This window comes from Thalia democratica, chromosome 7 (assembly GCF_965202585.1).
Source record: "Thalia democratica chromosome 7, ktThaDemo2.hap1.1, whole genome shotgun sequence".
Classification (NCBI taxonomy): Eukaryota; Metazoa; Chordata; class Thaliacea; order Salpida; family Salpidae; genus Thalia; species Thalia democratica.
Genome location: NC_139171.1, coordinates 45,539,828 through 45,563,723, shown reverse-complemented (window position 1 = coordinate 45,563,723; position 23,896 = coordinate 45,539,828). Strand labels below are relative to the sequence as shown.

General features: G+C 27.9%; 1 protein-coding gene across 5 annotated transcripts in view; it reads left to right on the top strand.

Moving 5' to 3' along the window:
* The first annotated feature begins 899 nt into the window (after positions 1 to 899).
* Positions 900 to 23,896, top strand: part of LOC145840136 (uncharacterized) — a 41,634-nt gene continuing 18,637 nt past the window's right edge. For all 5 annotated transcript variants that reach the window (XM_082947278.1, XM_082947277.1, XM_082947276.1 and 2 more), the window contains exons 1-37: positions 900 to 1,289; positions 2,728 to 2,831; positions 4,691 to 4,787; positions 5,083 to 5,202; positions 5,572 to 5,786; positions 6,454 to 8,175; positions 8,532 to 9,635; positions 9,794 to 9,949; positions 10,378 to 10,440; positions 10,809 to 10,969; positions 11,065 to 11,144; positions 11,679 to 11,817; positions 12,018 to 12,144; positions 12,401 to 12,550; positions 13,507 to 13,672; positions 13,749 to 13,923; positions 14,324 to 14,582; positions 14,774 to 14,911; positions 15,057 to 15,181; positions 15,776 to 15,866; positions 16,091 to 16,243; positions 16,364 to 16,540; positions 16,711 to 16,854; positions 17,000 to 17,133; positions 17,567 to 17,825; positions 18,050 to 18,191; positions 18,845 to 18,963; positions 19,176 to 19,361; positions 19,627 to 19,815; positions 19,985 to 20,095; positions 20,196 to 20,470; positions 20,564 to 20,696; positions 21,208 to 21,280; positions 22,273 to 22,447; positions 22,939 to 23,028; positions 23,111 to 23,211; positions 23,781 to 23,889. In XM_082947278.1, the coding sequence (XP_082803404.1) occupies positions 974 to 1,289; positions 2,728 to 2,831; positions 4,691 to 4,787; positions 5,083 to 5,202; positions 5,572 to 5,786; positions 6,454 to 8,175; positions 8,532 to 9,635; positions 9,794 to 9,949; positions 10,378 to 10,440; positions 10,809 to 10,969; positions 11,065 to 11,144; positions 11,679 to 11,817; positions 12,018 to 12,144; positions 12,401 to 12,550; positions 13,507 to 13,672; positions 13,749 to 13,923; positions 14,324 to 14,582; positions 14,774 to 14,911; positions 15,057 to 15,181; positions 15,776 to 15,866; positions 16,091 to 16,243; positions 16,364 to 16,540; positions 16,711 to 16,854; positions 17,000 to 17,133; positions 17,567 to 17,825; positions 18,050 to 18,191; positions 18,845 to 18,963; positions 19,176 to 19,361; positions 19,627 to 19,815; positions 19,985 to 20,095; positions 20,196 to 20,470; positions 20,564 to 20,696; positions 21,208 to 21,280; positions 22,273 to 22,447; positions 22,939 to 23,028; positions 23,111 to 23,211; positions 23,781 to 23,889 (8,078 nt within the window). In that variant the 5' untranslated portion in view covers positions 900 to 973. The remainder of the gene's footprint in view (positions 1,290 to 2,727; positions 2,832 to 4,690; positions 4,788 to 5,082; positions 5,203 to 5,571; positions 5,787 to 6,453; positions 8,176 to 8,531; positions 9,636 to 9,793; positions 9,950 to 10,377; positions 10,441 to 10,808; positions 10,970 to 11,064; positions 11,145 to 11,678; positions 11,818 to 12,017; positions 12,145 to 12,400; positions 12,551 to 13,506; positions 13,673 to 13,748; positions 13,924 to 14,323; positions 14,583 to 14,773; positions 14,912 to 15,056; positions 15,182 to 15,775; positions 15,867 to 16,090; positions 16,244 to 16,363; positions 16,541 to 16,710; positions 16,855 to 16,999; positions 17,134 to 17,566; positions 17,826 to 18,049; positions 18,192 to 18,844; positions 18,964 to 19,175; positions 19,362 to 19,626; positions 19,816 to 19,984; positions 20,096 to 20,195; positions 20,471 to 20,563; positions 20,697 to 21,207; positions 21,281 to 22,272; positions 22,448 to 22,938; positions 23,029 to 23,110; positions 23,212 to 23,780; positions 23,890 to 23,896) is intronic.

The window sequence follows — 23,896 nt, the reverse complement described above, 5'->3', positions numbered from 1 at the left end:
ATATAAAGTATCATTCAAACATAACTGGTACACACTCATAATTCCTAGGATAACTCGGGCTAGTTTGAATTTTTAAAAACTCAGGCTTATTTGAATTTTTGTGCATAACTTAGGCTAGTTTGTACATTTAGCTTAAATCTCAGGCTAGTTTTATTGACTTCAAAAGTGTTTTCTTGAAAAATGTGTTTTTATTAAGTCCTGTTTTTTTTTTTTGTGGTATTTTTAGGTATTTAATTTTCATTAACATTTTTATAAAATTTTGGTCATTTAAGTTTTTTTTAATTTTTCTTATAAATTTGATATAATTTCGGCTAACTTTTGGTTATTCAGGCTTGCTTATTTGGTTTTAAGAGTGGCAACCCTGTATTTAAGCTATAGGTTGAAAAGTACTTATAAAATAGTTCTTTATTATTATTATTTTAGATTTATAAAGAAACATATGAATAATATGTTACTAAACATGTATGTGAGATAATATTTTTTATCCTTGAAAAAAAAAATGTATAATTAAACAATATATCTAACATTTAGCATATTTGGTTAAGTTATTTTATTTAACTTTTGTTATATCCAATAAATCGACAATAAAACAAATATTTTATGTATAAATCTTACACGATAGTAATATAATAGACTTGGAAATTTGTTTTTATAAATTTTACATTTTATAATGATAGTAAAATTTTTATTAATAACTAGTAATGATTATAGCCTTAATTAAAAACAAAAAAATCTTTGTAGTTTTAACTGTTTTAAAAGAAAACTTTAACTTTATTTTTTTTTTTTTTGCAGTGTTTACCTGTTTTTTTTTTCAGTTATTACTTAATTAACCAAATTCAAAATAGTAGTTTAATAGTTTTTATTCTAGCAAGGTTAACAACTATTTTTTTAACAGGAGATACAGTTTTTAAAAGAGCATTTTATTGTTACTTATAATGATTAATAGTTTATACTGGAAATAGAAACAAAAAATATGTATCAAGGTAATGTGCCTGGACAATTTAATGGTTCGAGGTTGCCAAGTACAGACTATTCGTCCCATCCTAACTACCCGCCTGGGTTTACACAGACTGGACAGATGTCCGGACAGCAAAACCATCAGCAGCAGGCAGGTCAGTTACCAGGACAGGGAATGCATCAACTTGTACAAGGACAGCCAGCCTCACAAGCTGCTGACATGCAGCATATGCCATATCAACAAGGTACATCAGTCTACCCAAGTAATGTTATGCAACCTGGGTATGGGGGCTCTCAGTCGTCTGTTCTAGGAACATATTCCTACAATCAAGGTTTGGAAATTAATGATTTAGTATAACAAATAACTATTATTTCAAATCTTGTTTGTGTGAAAAAATTTTAGGTTTGTATTTTGGTTGATCTTTTAATTTTTTTAATTAAATTTACAAGTTTTGTACTTATACTATTTTTTGTTTATAAAAAAATATATTTATTATAATGAATGAAGTAATAACTAACATTTGTGAAATACATTTGTTTCATTGAACACTAAAGTAAGTTTATAGTTGACATTCAAGCTATTGCATGCAGTTTAACATATACTTTAGCAATACATAAATGTGACAGGTCAAGGGTTTCATGTAAGTCTTTATAAGTATAGGTAACTAACTCTAAGATTTGGAAAATTTTAAGTTTGTTTCTTTTAAAACTAATTTTTTTTATTGTTTATATATTTATTTTAAGTTTAACCAGTTTGTCAGTATTTTATTTTTTAAAGTATTGTTTTGTCAAAACTTAACATACTTTAAAAAAATAATTTGTATCTGAGAAAACTATTTTTAGCAGACAATTGTAATCTTTGTTTTTAAAAGGACACTATTTCACATTAAAGTATCGCTCTGTTATGTATAATACAACTTTAAAAAGAAACTTTTTAATCTAATTACAAATGTATAAATATTCACATACTAAATTATTTTTTAAATAACTTTTTTGATATATTTTTTATAAGGCACATATAAATAACTTATTAAATATTAATTTTTTTTTGGTAGTAATATAAAAAAATCAAAACTGTGTTGCAACTCTGTGTGAACAATTTAAGATGTTGTTAACAATTATTTTTTGGATTACTTTTCAAGTTTTGTTTAGGGAGAGAATTATAATTTTTTTTCTGATTTTTACACTACTTCATTCAGTAAATTAGTACATGTTTTTGTGAGATAGATAAAGTTTTTGTTATTTTTATTTGGCGCTTCCTATAAATAGACTTAAATTTATAAGTGGTTTAGCATAGAGTAGTTGAAAGTGAAACCTTGAATAAAGTTTTTAAGTTGATTAGTTAATACATGGTAAAAAGCATTTTTATATATTCTACTTAAATGCTAAAAAGTATTAAGATTATTTATCTAATCAAACTTTAACAAATACTTAGTCTATTTAACATCAATTTACTTATTGTTAAATTTAGTTATTATTTATAGAAAAAAAAAGTGTAATAACTCAAATATTTATACTAGATTGATTTCTTAATAAGTTACCTGTAGTTGTGATTGTTATTTGTAATATTTTATTTTGTTATGTAAAAATAATAAAAACAATTAGGTTTTTTAGTTATAAAAAACAACAGTTAAAGAGAGCTTTATTCCATCAAAAACTTTTTTTCAACATATTCTTTTTTTTAAAGTGCTTACAATTTGTTATTAAATAGTGAGCAATACCTAAAATGTAGTACTTCTATAAAAGTTCAAAATAATTGTGTTTTAACAGGAGATATGTACAATGGATCGTCTCAAATGATGGCTACAGGATCAAATGTGGCGCATCACCATCCTCCTGCTTCCTATCAGAGACCTTCTATTTCAAACTCAATTGTGAGCTACATTTATAAAAGAATATTATTAAAAAATATTTTATATTTAGCTAATCGTACTCTTTAAGTTTCAATCGTTTTTATAAAAAAGTTTAGTATTTGTAGAAAATATTTTGATATTTGATTAATTTCTTTGATAATGTTTTAATAATTTGATAAATGTTTTGTACTTTTTTTTCTAAAACGTTATATTCTAGTTATCTCTGTCAAATTGTAACTGTATCTACGAATATATTTTATGGACTTTTAATATTTAGGAATATATAAAGTATTATAAATACAAAACTGTAAGAAAACAATAGCTCCTAGCCCTGAATAATGAAAATAAAAAATAAAAAAGCCATTTTTTTTAATTTCAAGAAAATTGACAATGAAAAAATTACAGTCTATACTTAATAAAAAACTCTTTACAAAATTACCTTATCTCAAATGTTAAATAAAACTTTAATATTTCTTGAAAACTGTCTTGTATTTTAAAATGATTTAACGTTTTATATAACGGCTAATGTGAAATTTTGTACAAAAAAAATCCTTAGACCCCTATGGTTTTAATTCATATTTTATTTAAGTATTTATAAATAAAAAAAGACAAACAAAATTTTAGCAAACTATTCGTTTAAAAAATTCTAATTTGTTCAGTATACTTATTTGTATAACACAACTTTGTAAGTTGCAATTGCACACAGCCATTTCTTTTTTTAAAGTTTTACTAAATAACAAAGTTAAAATAAATTTTCTAAATGTTAAAAAAAAATCTAGTACTTAATATTGATGTAATTGAAAAAAAAAACATTTTAAACAAGAATTAGGGTACAACTGATTAACTGCAATTATGGAAACAGTAGATTTTGCGCTTTAAAAATATCATATTATGCAGTTTTACACCAATAAAGTAAAACTAATGTGTAAATTAAAAATAAATAACTTTCTTAAATACTTTGAAAATTTTTATAATCCATATTTGATACATTGTGTTCTTTTAAAATTATTAAAGAAAGGATTTGTGAAATTATCTTATTTTCATATCTTGTTAGATTAGTTTTAAATTTTTTGTTTTTCTTGAAGAAAAATATCAGGTGGTATTTTGAAGTAAAAGTAACAACTTAGTATATAAATTTACTTTTTGTAGTTCAAATCTAAACATTTTTTCTGTACTAGTTTATTGAATTAGTTTACCCTTTAAATAATATTATATTCTTAAGCTAAAAACGCTCACATTGAGTTAAATTAATATTAAAAATAAATTATAGTAGCTAGTCCAATTTATTTATTAAATAAATTTGTGATACATAACTAAAATTCGTTGTTTATTAAAGGTCTACAAAATTTTATTTAAAGTGTTTTATTTGGAAGTTTCAAAATGTAGTTTTATATTTTAGTGTTATAAATATAGTGTATTAAGCATTTAATTTAAAGAAAGAACTTTTATTTCTTACAATTTAGTTTAGTATAAGTGAAAAGTGATTATCTTTTATTAAAACATTTAATTACAAAATTTTTGTTTCTTATCCATTTTAAATTTGACCAAACAAAAAGTAAACTTATAACTAGTGCTGTTTTAGTGTTTAACAATTTAAAATAACAACAAATAATGTTGATGAAATAACACTACATTTAATATATAAAAAATAAAACACTATTGATTTTATTTGATATTGTCTAATCATTAAATTTTGTTGACTGTAACTTCTTTTTAAAAGACAGTTTGAGTGAAATTTGATTTAATTTTGTTTTGGATTTGATATTAAGCAAGCTCACTACTATAAGAACATTTAAAGATTAAATAAATAACTATCATATTTTATGAATTAAGTTTTGAATAGTTTTGATGATTCTGTTTATAACCTTTAAATTTATTAGGGGGGAATGCAGCATTTTACTGGTTCAGAAGAGAGTAGAAGTGTGGCACCTGCCTCGTATTTAAAACATCAGCAACAACTACAATCGCAATATCAAGGTTTAACTTTCTTTGAAAACAGTGTTTTCACTAAAGTTCACTTAGATTTATTTCGTTTTATAAGTTCTTCGCTGAAAAAATTACAAAATTTAGATTTAAATTATTTTGAAAAATCTGTAGAAGTTTTAAATAATTTGAATAAAAGCAACTACTAAATATATTGACTTAAAAAAATTGTTTTATTGTATTTTGGTGGTCTACAACTTTTAAACAAGGTTTAATAAAGGTATTTTATTTTTCAAACATTGTTTAAAATTGTAAATAAGTTTGTTTTAAATGTTTTTTTTTAATCTAGGAAGTTCAATGTACACGCATCCTGGTGCAAATTCATCTCAACAGCAGTACAACCAGCAGCAGGCCACCAGACCACAATACACAAGGCCACAGTATCAGCAGTCCATGCAAATACAACCCGGTTTGTCTTTTAAGTGTTTTGTTGCCACGTCATTGTGCAATTTTCGCTGTTTGATTTTTTCTCGCGCACATAGCTGTTACTTTACATGTAAAGACGCTCGCATGCACTTTTTAAATTAAACAATTTAGTTTATTTGCCCCGCTCTGTCGCTTATTCGCTCAAAGCGTTTTTTGTTTCTCGAAACTATTTGCTGTTTCTCAATTACATTATAAATTAATTTTACGTTTCAACTATAATCTTATAGAGAATTTCGAAACGGCTTAACTTACTTTTTATTTTTATTTAAATTAACTTTACACTTATTTCCGATTTTTTTAACAATGACTTCAATAAATATTGAAGTTTAATTCCAAATGTTGTAATGAACAGGCAGCCAATATCATGGCGGCGTTATGCGTTCGAACTCGTCGTATGTAAATCCGAATTCAACTGCATCGGTAAGTTCTGTTTCATCGCAACCTTCCAACCCTGCTTCATCTGCACACCACCTGAAGCATCAGCTTCCTTCTGCAAAGCAGCCCGTGTCATCAGGACCTCCTCAAGCGACTAATACAAGGCAGCAACACCCGTCTCAAGTACAAAAAGTATATGGCTTTATTGAATATGAAGTTTTGCCAAGATAAGAATAATTTTTGTGTTTAACTTATATTTTTTACACAAACGTTCGTACTTTAGATAATAATATTTGAATCGCGTTATAAAACTTTTTCAATAAATTTTGAGTGCATATGGTTTATAATGATTAATTTGTAGAGTTAAAATTAAGAAAGAGTGAATTTTTTTTTAATATTGTCAAAAAAGAATAATATTTATGATAGTACTTTTAATTAAAAAAATATTTAGACAACTTAATTATAATTTGCATATGTATGAATAAGTAATTTTATTTCTATGCATTTGTTAATTTTAATAGTTTTGTTTTGAATTCTAAATACTTTAAAGATGAATCAAAATCGTAGTTGTTACTTTAATTTTCTAAGCAGTTTGCTTGTAAAACATAAGCTAGTTTGGTGTACTATTATAAACTTTTTGGTTTATTTATGTTATTTATTCACAACTTTTATTGTAAATCCTAGATATGAATTGGTAAACTTAAGTAAAATATTTTAGCAAAGTTAAAATGTTAGAATAACTAAAGTTAATTATTTTTATTTTGAGCTATAAATGATGTATAAGTTATGTACATCATACATTTATGTATTACAGCACATAGTTGTAATCAGTATTAAAAACTTTTAAATCTTTTTTTAGGCTGCAATGTCTTCAATGCAGCAAACAATGTCGCCTAGACATTCAACTTCAATGTCTCCGATGAGAGCGATCAGACAGTCGAACCCCGCTGCCTCGCAAATCCCAACTTCTTCACCTGCCAGACAAACTCTCCACCAGCAGCTAACTTCTACTTCCCAACCGTCTTCACGCCTTCAAGCTGGGTCAGTTCAGCGCACCTCATCGCCAAGAACCTCTTCTTACCGCAATCAACAGCCTCACCCGCACCAATACCAAGTCCAGAGTTACCCTTCTATGATGCGAACGCCACAAGATACTTCTAAAGATGGCGGTGCTGCTTATGCTCAAATGTTGCAGCAATCACAACAGCAAGCCATGAGAATGCAAGTCCCTTACAATGGTGATTTAAAAGCACAGCAACATCCTGGCTTCAACCCACGATATCCAGCTAGTAGCTGGCCTGCTAATCGAATGCCTCATCAACAGCAAACCAATAATACTGCTTCAATACAATCTCATCCACAGTATTTAGTTCCACAAAATAGCCAACCACATGGGCAAAGTAGGTCTGTTGGAATTCGGCCTTCAATTAACATGCAGTCTACTCCTGGCCAATATCAACAGCAACAAAGCATGCTGCAGCAATCCATGGACCAACAAAAACAACAACGTACGAGTTCCATTGATAAATCAAACATTCACCAACCACCAACTGTTGACCCAACTAATTACCAACATAACATAAAGTCTAATCGGTCAAATACCAACAGCATGACTGCTGTACATGGTGCTAATGTTCGTAAGCCATCATCTCAGCAGTCTCAAACTCCGATTTCAACAAGACAACAGCAAGTTGCTACCAACTTTACAAGCTTGCTTGATGACGATACTGATTTTAATTTGGACACTTTGCTGGCTGAAAATGGAGGCGGCTTTATGCAACAATTAAATAGTGAACCTAATCTACCACCGACAGTTTCAGCAAGTAAACCTGTTGACCATTCAGCAATCAGACCGTCCAACACTACTCAATTACTACAAGCACCCTCTTCGAAACTTCAAATTAATTCAGGCAAAAATACGATTGTTTCTCAACCGTCCATAAATTCTCAGAATTCATCACTACCTATAAATAGTTCTAGCCAAGTTATGAGAGTAACAAGTGAAAAACCTGTTAATGTTCAACAAATGCCCCAAAACAACATGCAATCTCAGTTTACTTCTGAAACTAGAGGTGTTGGCCAAGACAGCTTGACCAAGCTTTTAACAGAGGATAACATTGATTCACTAAGGCCTATGGTCAATTCATTATCAGATCAAAATAAGCCAGAAGTTGATCGAGCTATAACATCTCTAACTAAAAACTCTGCTGTTCCTGAAAATCAAGTCACTAATGTCAATAAAAATGTAGGTCAGTTAGACACTGAGGCCAACATAAAAGAACAAACCTTTAATGTCACTACTTGTACTAACAATGACGGTAAGATTAGCAACCAGTCAACTATAGTTCAACAGTCTTCATCGAAAATGTTTAGTCCAAACAATAGTTCTGTTAACGTTCCTCCAGCATTATCAGGTGTAAACGCGCAGCAAGTTAATACAGCAGTTTTAAAACCTGTAGGCAAACCGGAAAAAACTGCTACACTTTCGTATCTTCCCCAGGATAGCATGGATCCTACTAAAATCCAAAAAAAAATTACTAATCAACAGCATGGTAGTCTTCCAGCAACTCAAGAACAAAATGTAAGTATAATACCATAATAAATTTAAATTTTCGTAACAAAACATTTAATTTAAATTAAAACTCTAAAATAATTTTATGATTGTTTCCAGATTATTTTTATTAGTAGTAATCTTTTTATGAAAAAGATTATTGATTTTAGTAGAATGTTTGTCATAAGCTTTAATAGTGAACATTATAGTTAAATTAGTTTCCTAATTTATCTAATTGTTAAATAAATGAAAAAGTAACAGAAAAATTTATAAAAATTTTAGTTCATCTAATTTTGCTTGAAATGCTTTTCATTTGTCTTTAGCCAGCGAAAACGAAGTAGCAAAAATCTTCCAATATATTTATTAAAAAAAGTTTTTTTTTGTAGATGATTAGTGCACCGACAACGCAAACTACTGTTAATGCTGCATCTTCACAAATGAGCAGCAACTCAAGTATACCTACAGAAATTTCCCACCATAATCAACATTTACAAGGTCATGCAAGCGTAGTAGTAACTAGCACGAATATAGCTAATAGGACAAACTCAACTAGTTTGCAAGGATCTCTATCTCAATCTGACAGCTCAAATAAACTAATGACTTCTAACAATTCCACATCTAATCAACACACAAATAAAAGTTTTCAGCAAAGAACAAGTGCCCCTTTAACTGCTCAGTCACCTAGTCAGACGAGTACTGGTACTATCATGGGACCTACAACCCCAACAAATTTAAACAATCTTCAAAAAACTAATTCATCAACAAATCAGAAACAGGCAAATCAAACTTTGTCTACTCCCAACACGTTTCAACATCACCCTAGAGCTTCGGTTGACACGACAACAGCACAACATGTTCATAACGTCGCGCATAGAGACAATAATACAATAAAACGTCTGCATGGCCCCCAATTTCAAAAAGGAGCTCCTGAACAAATTGCAAGTGATCAAAACCCGACTGCTCCAGCAAACCCCAACGACTCCAAAAATTTACACCGTCCACAAATACCATCTGCTATACCTCCGGATGTATCTGGCCCTGTTCTACGTCCACAAGCAGCTTTTATGAACGACCCTAATTCGTTGCGACAACAATTATCAACTTCTCAAGAGCACAACATAGTACAGCAGAGACCAGTTATGCAAGGTCACGGTTTGATGCATGCACCAGGTATTCGCGATCCATCAATGATGTCGCGTCAACACGCTCCACGGCTTGGAATAGCTGGACAATACCCGTCAAATATGCCTAGGCACCACATAGCATCACCAAGACACTCTGGACAACATTCACACCCCTATGCTTACAGTCCTCATCCACAACCACAGTATGGACCGCAAGTCTTACCCTCTGGTATGCGAGGAAGATCACCTTATCCACCTGGTCAAATGCGAATGAGACCTCCTTATCAACCTAGTATGAGGCCCACAATAACTCCTCAACAGCATATGCTGTTGAACAAACAGCAACAGCTTCATCAAAATTTACAGGTTCCACATTTGCATAAATAAAATTTTATCTACTACTTATAACTATAAGCTCTTCTTAAATTAGTTATAGACAAACTTGTTTTTTTATTTATCAAAATGTCTAGATTTAATTAATATCATAGTTAAATTTATATTTTTAAAAGTTTTACTTACATTAGGCACTAAGACATGAGTCGAACCAGTTGAACGCTCAAATGCAAAGGGTTCAAAAGGAAGATTCGATGAATCGCACTGTTGACAATGATACTACAGAGTCAACCCAGCTAAAAGAACTTCGTATGCGTAGAATGGGAATAGATAAACAGATAAGACAGGTATAATGTAAACTTTTTAGCTAAGTTATGTTATTTCTATAAGTAAAAAATGATAGCGTATAATTGTTTTTAATAATCTTTCTAATTATTTTAAGCTTTTTGTATAATTCTATCTGCTTTTTAGCTAACTTTAATCTATTATAATTTACTTTTTTCTATTGTTGTACAAAATTTTGTCGTCAATGTGCATTGTTGTAGCGAATTATTAATACAAAAAACTACAGTAATCACAAATGGTATATTACTTAGTATACTGTACTTTAAGTATTTTATATAATGCTTTTTTTTTTGTAAATTTATGATATCATTGTCTTGTTTTAAACTTTGTAAAGTTAAACATAAGTTTAATTGAATCATGTTTGTTTGTATATGTTTTCTTATAATTAACTTATATTTACTTTTATTTATTACAGACAAATATTTTTTAGATAACTGCAGATTTGCGTAGAATTCAAACTGAGTTAGGACCAAGACCTCCACTTCAACAAAGTGTTAGTTACAGCTTTATAAATTTATTTTTGAAGCTATTTTTTTTTAATTGCTTTGGTATGTTTAAGATTTAAATTATTTTTTAATATAAAACATATTAATGATTTCATAAAAAAACTAAATTTCATGAGAATTACTTTACATATATACTAACTACTTATAATAATAAAAAAAACTTTCCTATAATAGTAGTTACAATAAGAAATACGTTTTATAACCTCATTGTTTCTTAGCTTATACTTTTTTAAGACAGTTTGAAGGTTAAACTTGTATAAACTGTGGACTTTTTTTTATAACGTTTAATTGATTTAGTATGGATAATGATACTTTGTTATATCTTAAACCAGTAAAAAAAGACTAAATCTTTTAGACCGATGCAATGGTAATTGGAAGCGGAGCTAATTTGGAAGAAGACAAAAAGAAAAAGAGGAAAAAAGCTCAAGGTAAAAAGTCTGAAGAGGAAAATGGAACTAACAAAAAAGAAAAAGCCCCTCCAAAGAAAAAGAAAAAGAAGGAAATTTCTGATGAATGGTTGGTCTTGAAAATATTCTGATTTTTCTATTATAAAAAATAGTCCGTACTAAGTAAAACTTTTGAAGCATTCTAAATATTTTTTATTTGTTCAGTGATGATTCAATGGGAGATAAAAGCGACAAAAAAAAGACAAAGCTTAAAAAACTTTTGAAAGACACAGACTCAGAAGAGAGTAAGTATAATTATATCTTTTTAATCTTTTTTTTTTCAATCAACTATCGTATACTTATTTTTCCTAATTGAGCTGAAATTTTAAAATTACAAAAATTTATGTTTTATAGTTATAAATATATCGAGTATTTAATTATTTTCTGATTTATCTGATTTTTGTTAAAGTATTAGTTAGTATAATAATATTTACTTAAATTTTTGTTTGTTACTATTCATTTAATTGTTTATTTAATTCTAAAAAGTTGCCTCTTGAGTTTTAGTGATAAATTATATATCTTAAAGATTATACATGTTTTGAGGTTTTTTTTTTTTAATTTTGTTAAAAATAAAAGATTTATTTTTTTTATTCCATGTAATTACTGTATAAGCAATAATACCTAGCTATGTGTTTTACTTATAAAACAATTAAACAGTTAAATCGTTTGATATTAATCGAGTTTTTTCAGCTTTAGAAAAGTAAGAATAATATAGTATTTAACAGTTTTGTTGTTTAATAAAGTACAATTTAATGTATGATAAAAATTAAATTCAAAAGAAGGCAAGATTGAACCATCAGAAACTTCAGAGGATGGCAAAGGAATGTCAACTGAAAATGTAAAAGACGATGCAGAGGATAGCAAAGATGCTGATTTTAAGCCACCAGTATCTAAAAGAGCAGAAAAGCGCAAAAAACGGTAAATGTTTTGTTTCACATAATTATATTAAAAAAACTTTATGTCAGCATATTAAAAAAAAATTAAAAATCTATTTTATAAGTTATTCTTTCAGATCGCTTTATTACTGTTTTTTAAACAAAATGCAATTGTCATATACAGAACATTTGCGATTACTTTACAAACATTTGTTTTAGGAATTCTTTAAGTTTTTTATTCAGACCTCCTGCAACATTGGTTAAACCGAAAAAGAAGCGTAGAAAAGGGTACGACTCAGGAGATGAGCTCAACGCTTTAGATGTTTTGCCGTCGACCCCGCCACCAATTGAAGATGAAAGCTTAGTTGAGGTTATTATTTAATTGCTGCATCAGTTTCTGAAACAAAACTAAGGTAAAACTGTATTTTTCTAGGGCTAAAATGTTCTTCTTAACTCAAAAGTTATATTTTATACTATTTTATTATGTTCTTTATATTGTGCATTAAAAGATACAAACTGATATGTTTTAATAATTTTTAAATGAATATTTTGTTTTTTTTTAATATAAGTTTTATCTTTTTTATGTTCAATAAACATTAAGTTTTATAAACTAGAAAAATTAACAGAAACGTAGATCAGGAAGAAACGTAAAAAGAAAACGGTACAACGAAAATAATTTCGACTTGGATCTTGGTGACGATGTTGCTGACTTCCAGTTGTTACCTATTGATTCAGCTGGTGCTAAAAACCAAGAATCTGCTGTTGCTGAGATAAAGGTGTGCTTTTGTTTTGTAAACGATGAACTTTTAGTAGTTATTATTGCGTGATTATACGTTTATATTTAAGTTTTACCAATAACATATTTTTAAAAGACGTTTACTTCATAAGAAAGGTATAAGTATATCTAATTAACATATTTTCGACATAAGATTTATTTTTCTTTAGTAAGTAGTTTTTTTTTAAAGTTTATTTTAATCTTTGTAAAAATTTTAATAGTGTAAATTTTTCAAAAATTATTAAACTAATTTAAATGCTTGAAATCATGTTTTTTATCATAAACTAGCTAACTTATGACAAAAATTAATTACTATCTATAAATTTTTACGTTTGTTTAGTTGAATACAAAGGTTTTTTTTTGCTCCATTTTAAGTAAGTTTATTTTCTCTACTTAAACTTTTTTTGTATTTTAGCATGTACAGAAAATAAAAACTTTGTTGTAATAAAAACAAAGCAGTAATTTTCAAAATATACTGCTTCTTATTAAAAGTGTATAGTTAATTTTTAAAAAATGTGAATTTTTAAACATTAGTAAAAGTAAAATAAAAATCTCTTATTTACAACTTAAAAAACAAATTGGACGTATTGAATTGAAAAAACCTTGGTTAATAATTTTTTAAAACTGGTAAAACATATTTAGTTTTATACTAAACTTATTTTATCACGTTTTACACTACTTTATTCAGAAATGCTATAAAATTTTACATTTAAATAAAATGAACCAAAGTTTTTATTTATTTATTTAGATTTATAAAAACTAATAAATAAACTTAACAAAAACAGGATTAAGCAAAAAACTTACTATTTAAAAATTTTTACACATTTAAATTCTAACTGTATATTAATTTTTGAAATTTTGTTTTTAAGTTTATTTTTTATTGACAAAAGTTAATTGCTGACTATTAAAAGTATAATAATATATATTTTTTTATAAACGTTTTCTTTTTTATTTTAGTTAGAAGATACTGGAGATGAAGTGCAAATTGTGGAAAAAATTCTTGCTCATCGAATTAGAAAGCGTCGTAAAAAGAAAAAGAATCTTGAAAAAATAGTTGAATTAAAAGAAGAAAAAAGTTCCGTTTCGGACAGTGACAATAAAAGCTCTAATGTTGCAGATAATGGTAAGGGGGTTTTTAGACTGAATTTTTTGCGTTGAACACATATATTACTACTAAATAAAATTAATCCCTCAAACAGAGAATACCAGCGTTAAAACTGAAAATGATTCTGAAACAAGCACAGCAGAAGATGGCGTTGAAAAGATGGATGTTGACAAACCTCTAGATGGTAAGAAAGAAAACAAAGAGAAAGAAGAAGAAGAAGAAATTTTTGGTCTTGGAGAAGAAGAATATTTCCTAAAATTCAAAAACTAGTTTGTACTTATTTTTATCAGCTTCAAAATGCAAATAAATTTTTTTTAGTTAATCATTAAAGTTTATCGTAATTTTTTTACTATCGTATTAAAACAGCAGCTGGTAAAATTCTTAATATGAAAGGCTTTTATTTTATTAAGATGCAATGTTGACATTGGAATATTTAAATACAATTTCAGATACGTTTTCGAAAATACTATCATAAAACAGTATATATATTTTTTTCTATATATTTTTTTTTTGAATTTTAGTTTTAGTAGGCTACTTTTTTATAAACATAATGTATGACTTGTACTTTTCAAAACGTTAATCAATGTTTAGTTAATAATGATAGCTGTTTGATATTACAACAGTTAAAAAAACTTAGAGTACCGTGATTGCTGTAATATATTTTTACAGTTCTTACTTGCATTGTGAATGGAGAATCAGAGAAGAGATTGACGACAAAAGATTCGATGGCAAACTGAAAAGATACCAGCAAAAGCACAGATCTAGGGGTCGTATGTCGTACCACGATGATGATGATGATCGAACTGAGGATATTTTCAATCCGGATTTTGTGGTAGTTGATCGCGTTCTTGACGTGATGGTTGGCTCTCCAGATCATGAAGATGATGACAGTGCCGGAGACGATAATGCCAGCGTATCTAATGCAACAGTTCGTATTCACATTCTTAAATAGTTAATTTGGTATCTTTAAACGTCAAAATAAAACATAAAAAACCTTACGCTTGTAAGCCGAAGATTTTTTAGCTTTTTAAAACTTTATTTTGTTTAGAATTTTGTGAAAAAAAAACAACGCTTGAACTAAATAATTATTGATTTACTTGACTTTCTCAAAATAAACAGCCGGAGAAGCACTATCTAGTGAAGTGGTGTGCACTTTCATATGAAGATTCTACATGGGAACGTGAAGCTGACATAGATGCCACAAAAATAGCTGAGTTTGAAGAGAGGTGCAGCATTTGTCCACTCACCAAAAAAATTGTCAGTATTGTCATAAGCAGCGTATAAATTATTTTTTTTCGATACTTTTAAGTTAATTAAGTCTTTAGATTTTTGTAATATAGTGTGAAAATGATTTGTTGTAATAATTTTATTATAATTGAATATTTTAAACTTGAAATTGCAGTCGAGACCTCATAAAGATATGTGGAAGCGACTAACTCAAGCTGACACTTTGTTCAAAAATAATAACAAATTGAGAGAGTATCAATTTGAAGGTATCAATTGGCTCCTTTTCAATTGGTATAACAAGTAAGATATTTCAATTACGATTTAGTTATGTTTCGGAGCTTTTTAAATAGTTTGATTAAACAAAAAAAAAACATATACGTATAATTTAAAATTAAAAAAATGTGTTTTTTTTTTTTTTTTACTTTGTTTATAATAGACGAAGACTGTATTTTCTCTGCCTTATATAACAAATAGACACAACACTAAAACTTCAAAATGTTTAAATTTCAAATGATGTTTATTTTTATTATACTTATTGTACATTGACAAATATTAAAACATAAGGTGAGACCAAGCCTATTAATTGTAAAAATGACCAATTACTATTATTTACAACTTTACTACGAACTTGAATTGTAAATTTATTTTAAGCGATACATATTATTTTATCAAGACAATATTAATGAATTTTTTACAAAAATAACTTTATTTATACTTTTATAATTAGCTTTTGGATTAAACTTGTCTCACGTTATTTTATCTATTTAGAAATTAAGATTATTGAAATTAAAAGAGATAAATATCAATTATTTTTTAGTTTTGACTTTTAAAATAATTTTTTTACAATTAAAAAGTTGTTTAAAACCATAAAATTCAAGTTGTCTATAAACTTAGGCGTAATTGCATACTGGCAGACGAGATGGGACTTGGTAAAACTATTCAATCAATAACTTTCTTGCAGAAAATTTTTGATCATGGAATCAAGGTACGAGTTAAAAAAATATATATAGTAGTTTTTACCAATTATATTATTAATTGCAATAATTATTTACTTCTACGAATAACAGCTAATTTCTTTAAATTTAGTTCTTTTAAGTTTATACCTTTACATTTAAATAAAAATCTTAAATTCGTATACTTTATTTTTATCAGTTTAATTTATTTTTATAGTTTAAAATATTCTAGATAACAATTTTTTAAACTATATAGGGACCTTTTTTGGTTGTTGCTCCATTAAGTACCATTGGTAACTGGATTCGAGAGTTTGAAGCTTGGACTTCCATAAACGCAGTTGTTTATCACGGAAGCCAAGTCTCTAGAGACATGATCAAAACATATGAATGGAACTGTCGTGATGAGAAAGTTAGTATTGACAAGGTTGAATATCAAAACGTTTGAAATTTTAAAATCAAATGCGTCAGTTATTTTACGATAAGAGTGTTAAAAAACAGGTAAAAGGTCAACAATAAACGTTATTAACAGTTGGACGAAATACCAGGAAGCTACAAAATGCAGGCAGTGGTGACAACATACGAAATGATAGTACTTGATACTCCACATTTGCTTGAAGTTGATTGGAAGTGTCTCATTATTGATGAAGCTCATAGACTGAAAAATCTTTCTTGCAAGCTTGTTGAGTGTCTTCGTAGCATGAAACTGGTTACTTTTTTGCCACTTGTTCTTAGTTATGTTATATTAATCATACATATTGTTAAAACAGTAGTTGATACTGTTTTTAAAGTTTTTCTTAGAAATATTGTTTTAATGATCTTTACAGAAGATCTATCAAAAATGTCCAATTTCATATAAATTTTCTTCTTTTATTAAAGGAGCACAAAGTTTTACTGACTGGAACCCCTCTACAAAACAACGTGGAAGAACTTTTTGCACTTCTCGCTTTTCTTCAACCTGAAACTTTTCACAATCAAAATGCATTTTCAACTGAGTTTGGAAACTTAAAGGACAAAACACAGGTTTTTGTTTTACTTTTTAGGTTATTTAATTTAAAAAACCTTTTTCAACCTTTTAGTTACTTATTTTTTTACAAATTTTAATATTAAAAAATGAAAAATTAATAAAAGCTTAATTTTTTCTTTTAGAAATTTATATAAAATATAGGTGGAAAAACTCCAACAACTATTAAAACCAATGATGCTAAGAAGATTAAAAGGAGATGTAGAAAAATCACTTGCCCCTAAGCAAGAAACTATCATTGAAGTAGAACTAACTCCGATCCAGAAAAAATACTATCGGTAAACTTTTAACTGTTTTACAATACGGTTATGTTTTTAATTTATGGTTTTGAAAAATTAATGAAATTTGAGAAGTTTTTCTACTTTACAAAATAAATCTATTTTGCGTTTAAAAATTGAAATAAAATTTCATTGAACCTTTTATTACTATATAAAATGTAAAAATGAATTTAAAATGTTTCAACATTCAAAAAGCTTTAAAATATTATTTAATTTTTGTTTTTTTTTTGTTTTTAGTAACATAAAATAACTTCAATTCAAAAATATTATTAATTATCTAATAAAGTAATAATTATACAGCTAAAATAAATATTTAAACTGCATAATATTCAAACTTTAAACAAAAAGTTTAAACTTGATTTTCTTCTGACGATTTAAACTAAAACAAGTAAAATATTTGCTACAATTCATACTTCATTATCAACCTTTGTAGTGCAATTTTGGAAAGGAACTTTGAGTTTCTTTCAAAGGGAGCATGTGCTGGAAATGTTCCAAACCTGATGAACACGATGATGGAGTTGCGGAAGTGCTGCAACCATCCGTACCTTATAAAAGGTGCTGAAGACAAGATCACAGATGAGCAACAGATGCTTAATAACAAGTTCGATCCGCTCAAAACCATGGTTCAAAGCTCAGGAAAACTTGTGCTTGTAGACAAGTTGTTGCCTAAATTGAAGCAAGGAGGACACAGAGTTAGTTTGAAAAAGTTTTTATAGAAAAAATGATATAGTGTATACCTTTTAAACTAAAGTGATTTAACTTTTGCTTGATATTTTAACAATACATGGTGTTACTAGTACAACAAAATAACATTTGTACTCAAAATACGATATTTAAAGTTATTATGTATGTGCTACATCAAAAAGTTATTTTATTGACTTATTTTAAATATAAATAGTTTACATTTAACTTTTAGGTTTTGGTGTTTTCTCAAATGGTGCGAGTTTTGGATATCTTAGAGGACTATCTAGTGCAAAGAAATTATTTGTATGAAAGGTTAGACGGAGGAATACGCGGTAATGAGCGACAAATGGCCATTGATCGATTTAGTAGAAAAGGTTAGCCATAAAAATTATTAGACTTTGTTACTTCAGAAAATAATATTTTAGAGTACTGAAGTTATTAGTTGTTTTTATTAAACTTTGTTTAAATAATTTTGAAGCTTAAGTTTTTTATAGAAACATATTGAATTTGGTCTATCACATTAAAACGGGCTAAGTTTAGATGCTTAATTAGCACTAAATAAAGTTTTATTGATCAAGTTAAGTTATATTCCAAACTCAAACACGAATACTTTTCGTTAAATTATTTAAAAGTAGTTTATTTATATTAGTGCCGTTTATATTTGAAAAAAAGTATATTTATAACATATCATAATTAAAATCGTAGAAACTTCTGATCAATCTTTTTATTAAATTTTTTTTTTTGTATAGTAATATTTATAAATCATACAATTAAAACAAATTAATACTTTTGTATGTATAATTAATTAAGCAACCCAAAATATATTAAAAGCTAAAAACAGAATGAGTTAATTTACAGTAAGTCGAAAAATTAAAGTTGTCTCTAATATGGTTCATTTACTCAAATTTTAATTTAAAGCTTCTTTGTATAATTAAGATAAAAACGCTTTATAACCATAAAAAGTTATTTAATTGACATTTCAATACCGTAGTTAAATAATAACAGACTTCCTTTAAAATTATTTTAGGATCAGACCGGTTTGTGTTTCTTTTGTGTACTAGAGCCGGTGGTTTAGGTATCAATTTAACAGCTGCAGATACTGTAATCATCTACGATTCAGATTGGAATCCGCAAAATGATCTACAAGTTAGTTGTTTGAAATACGGCCTTAGTATATAAAGTATCAAGTACCTATTTTAGTACTTTTAAGTACAAAACAACACTATCTTGATACTCTATCTTACAATTTAAAACAAAAAATATGTATAGTTATGTAACATACTTTATGTAACTAAAAAGACGTAAATGTAGTAGATAATTTAAAAAAATAAATAAATTACTGAAAATAAAATAAATAGGCACAAGCAAGGTGCCATCGTATCGGACAACAAAAGCCAGTGAAAATTTACCGACTGATCACACGAAACTCTTACGAACGAGAAATGTTCGACAAAGCTTCATTGAAACTTGGACTTGATAAGGCTGTTTTGCAGTCAATGAGCGGAGGCGCTGCTCAAGCTGATAGTTCACTAACTTCTGCCCCTGTACGCTTTATATAACTACGTTTTTGTGCTTTCTCATTTAATTTATATTTTCAAACATAAACAGTTTATGTTTAGGTAAAGTAAGAAAATGAATATGTTTATTGCATATTTTTTGTAATGTTAACAAATTGAATTTTACAACCATTTCACAATTAAAATAAATAAAACAAAAAATATTAAAATGGTAGACCTAATTATAAACTTATTTTATGTAAACCTTTTTTTTATAATAATCTGTTTTTCACTGTATATAAATTTGTTACAGTCATCGGGAACACCGCAACTTAGCAAAAAAGAAGTCGAAGATCTTCTAAAGAAAGGAGCTTATGGAGCTGTAATGGACGATGATGAAGCAGCTAGTAAGTTCTGTGAAGAAGACATTGACCAAATACTTGACCGCAGGGCCCAAACTGTGACTATCGAAAGCGGAGAAAAGGGATCTACTTTTTCAAAGGTAATATTTTGTTTGTTTTTTACAAACATAAAGATATCTAGACAGCAACAACTATATACTAGAGATCTTTGATACTTTATACTTAATAAACAATATATGGGTTTTTTCTATGTATTAGAATAAAGAAAAGTATGCGAAGTGTGTGTATATAAACATTTTTTTTAAACAGGCTAGCTTTGTGTCAGCTCATAACCAACACGATGACATATCTCTTGATGATCCAAATTTCTGGGAAAAATGGGCTAAAAAAGCAGACTTGGATATTGAAAGAATGAAAGACGTAAGTTGAGAAAATCTGCGAAACCTATATAAAACTAATTAACTTTATTAAAATTCAAAAAGTTATTTTTCCGATAACAACTAAATTATCTCTAATACAGAACAAGCTGATAATTGAAACTTCGCGGAGCCGCAAGCAGACGCGCAGGTTCGGAGGCGCTCACGCGGAAGACCCCGATATGCTCGCTGAGCTCGGCTCCGACTCCGATCTCTCCGACTTTCTCGGCAACGAGTCCGGAGCGGAGGAAGGCGGCAGCAGCAGAGGAAAGAGAAGCAAGTACGGCAGGACGCGAACTGGCGGCGCAGGAGGCGGCGTGAGAAAAGGATGGGGAAGGAGAGAATGCTTTCGCATTGAGAAATGCCTGCTCACATACGGGTTTGTTAAAGCTTTGTTGTGTTGAGTTCGCGCCAAAATTTACGTACTGATCTTTAATAAGTTGTTAATATCTCAAAAAAAATATTTTCACAGCTGGGGTCGTTGGGAATTGATTTTGAAACGAGGCGGGTTCAATTCGGCTGTAGGAATTAAAGAATTGGAAGATATGTCGCGCGCTGTGCTAATGTTTTGCTTAAAATATTACAATGGAGATGAGAAAATCAAAGTAAGTCAAATTTTAGTTGTACGCACAAAAAATTTATGTTTAACCAGTTAGTTGTTTTTCTTTATTTTATTGAGTGAAAATCTAACGCGTGCTTATTAAATTCATATCAAATACATTTCTCTTTTTTGCTCTTACCCCTTTGTATTTTCCATTTTTATTTTTTCTTATGTTTATCTTTTACTCGTTAGTTTAATTGCAAATGTATATGATGCCTGTTTGTTGTAGCCTACGCAAGTTTACATCGATTTTAGACTTGTTTTCTTTCTTTTAAAAGCTTCTTTTTGTCAATACTTTATCTATGCTAACTAGTTAACGCTTTAATATATTATATTAGTAGGATATAAATAACATAGGTATTTTTACGACTATTTTAATGTTATAGAAAGTTTAAAACATTAATCTAAAATTTTTTATAATAAACTTACAAAAATATGAAGTGATAATCAGTTTGAATTAAATTATTTAACAATAAATACTTGCATAATTTTTACAACTTCAATATTTTATTCAGTCATTTATGTGGGATTTGATTACACCAAAAGAATTTGCTGAAAAGGTGAATTTCGATCTGAGAAACCACGAAGGTTTGTGAAGTTAATTTAAGAATTCGTTTACTTACTTAGCTCAAAAAAATGAGTAACGCAGCAACAAAGAAACTCGTGAAACTTACTGAAAATTAAAGATTTTTTTACAAAGCGACAAAGTAAATAGATTTTAGTAAAGAAACGTGCACAAGTTAAATATGTGTGTGTTTCGCAAGATAAACAACTGTCTCGTTCAAATTCTTTATCTCGTTTTGTGCTAAACATACTTTTTCATGTAAAAACTAGAAATTTATTCGAAAATTTATTATACTTAACTAGTAAAAAACAACATTTTAATGAACTTTACGTTTAGTTTGAATTATTTTCTCTGGTATTCTATTTTAACTTAATTTAATGTTTTTGATTATACTTAAGTATTTTTTTATACAATTTAAAAATATGTTTTAACGTATAAGCTGAACGATGAATTCTTACTCTAGTAAAAAAATCGTTTATTTACTAAATTCTAAGGTAAGTTTATATATACATTTAATAAATTTTTATTCTGATTTTGATTCAATGAAATTTTAAAATTTTAGTTTATAGTCCATTCCAGTTATAAATTTAACTTTTATTATTGGTCCCTTTGACTATTCAAAGTTTTTGTTAACTCAAATTTAATTTTAAAAAAATTTTGATAATCATTAAACCTTTAAAAATAATTTAGTAATAGAATAAACAGATGCCATTACTTACAATTTGAAAGTTACAATTGTCAGTTGTGTAAAATTTAGGTTAAACATTTTTAGCAGCAATATGAAGGTTTATCTTTTGTGTTTGTTGTTAGATGAAGATTATTTTCGATTTACAGATATTTTGTAATTGCAATAATATATCAGTTTTATAGTGTCTTTTAAAAACTTTTTTTTGTACTTATAACTTTGTATTTAGAACTAAACTAATTTTATGACTAGTAATTCAGACGTGAAACACTAGTTTAAAGTTTACCTTCGGTAAGTAGTGCCGATTTAAAAGCAAGCATATTATTTAAGGTCTCACAGCACCAGTTCCAAGGGGTCGAAAAGGAAGGAGAACAAACACCGATGCTGGCTGTTTGCAAAGGTTTCTAGAAGAACAGGCGATCAGGGAATGGGCCCGCCCGATCGATGTCGATTCTCTTTTAAATGATGACGGATTTCGCAAACATATACAGCATCAGTGCAATAAGTTAATTTCATTTTTCATACAGTTTTATTAATTCTAAACTTGTGCTTAAACTTATTTTATAGAGTAAAGAATATAACTGTGGTAACTACATTATGATAAAACATTGTGCAAAATTGTTTAAATAGTCTTTGTAACTTTTGTTTAAACTACTTACTTTATGTAAAATATAAGCTCACAGTGAAAATTAGGGTATTCGCTTTTACAAATGTTGTGTCATGTTGTTATAATATCTTTTTATAATAATAGTTTATAATAGGTTATAATTTTTTAACCTCTGTATTGTATTATTTCAAAATTATATGGGTAGCACAACTTTTTTATTCAAAAAATATTAGAAAGAAAGTTAAGAACTTGAATGCTTAGTTGCTATCTTTTATTTAAACGTATTTTACTTATTCATAAAAACTTTGCTATTCTAATATTTTAAAAAGATAAGTTTTTACGTAAGACAAAGTCTAGAAATAAATGTAAGTTCTTGATATGTATTACAGAGTTCTTTTGCGAGTTAGAATGCTTCATTATCTCAAAATTGAAATTCTTGCTGGATTCACTGAACAAGTAGAAAATGATGCAACACTAGCGTAAGTTTGCTATTTATTTGCCGGATCTAATAAAAGCTTATGTAAATTAAGAGTCTTGTATTTATAAACAATATATTATTAGGGACTTGAAAATTGAAAAAGTGGACAAAATGGTTGACCCACCGACAATGTGGTGGGATAGCGATTGTGATAAGTCCATTCTTGTTGGCACATATAGACACGGTAATTTAAAACAGAAAAACTTACAATTTTTTTCTGTTCTGCTTTATAATTGTTTTACATTATCAATAAAAGAAAAAGAGTTTGTTACATAGCTTTTTATAAAACGAAGGTTCGTAAACATATAATTGATAAAATAATCAAAACGTAAAGTCTAATTTTTATGGTCTTAAATAAAACAAATTTAAAGCATTTCATCTTAATAACTGATTATAAGTTTCAAAAGAGAGCTGAATTGTGTACTAGTTTTTCAAGTAAAAATGTTCTATCTATGAAGCAATATCTATGTAGTAAAATTTGTTAGTGTTAATTTGTTACTTAATGTTACTTTATTTTTCAAACTTTAATAAGTTTTTAAGTTTCCATTCTAATTTCTTTAAGTACATGAACACAGGTATAGTTTGCACTTTTTCGCCACAAAAAAATGTATAGTATTTGTTGTATTAAAGATACAAAATTTTTAAAATGTTCATTAATTTTATACATTTAATGCCTTTTTATTAAAGTAATTAAATATAACAAATAACGTAATACTGATTTCACTTTTTTCTAGTTACACTTTTCTTTTAAAGGTTACGAAAAGTACAACGTGATGCGAGCCGACCGCAAATTAGCCTTCCGTCAGCACGTTGGTCCGCCTGATGAGAGGGCTTTGCTCGCTGAAATCGAAGTGGAACCTGAGTGAGTT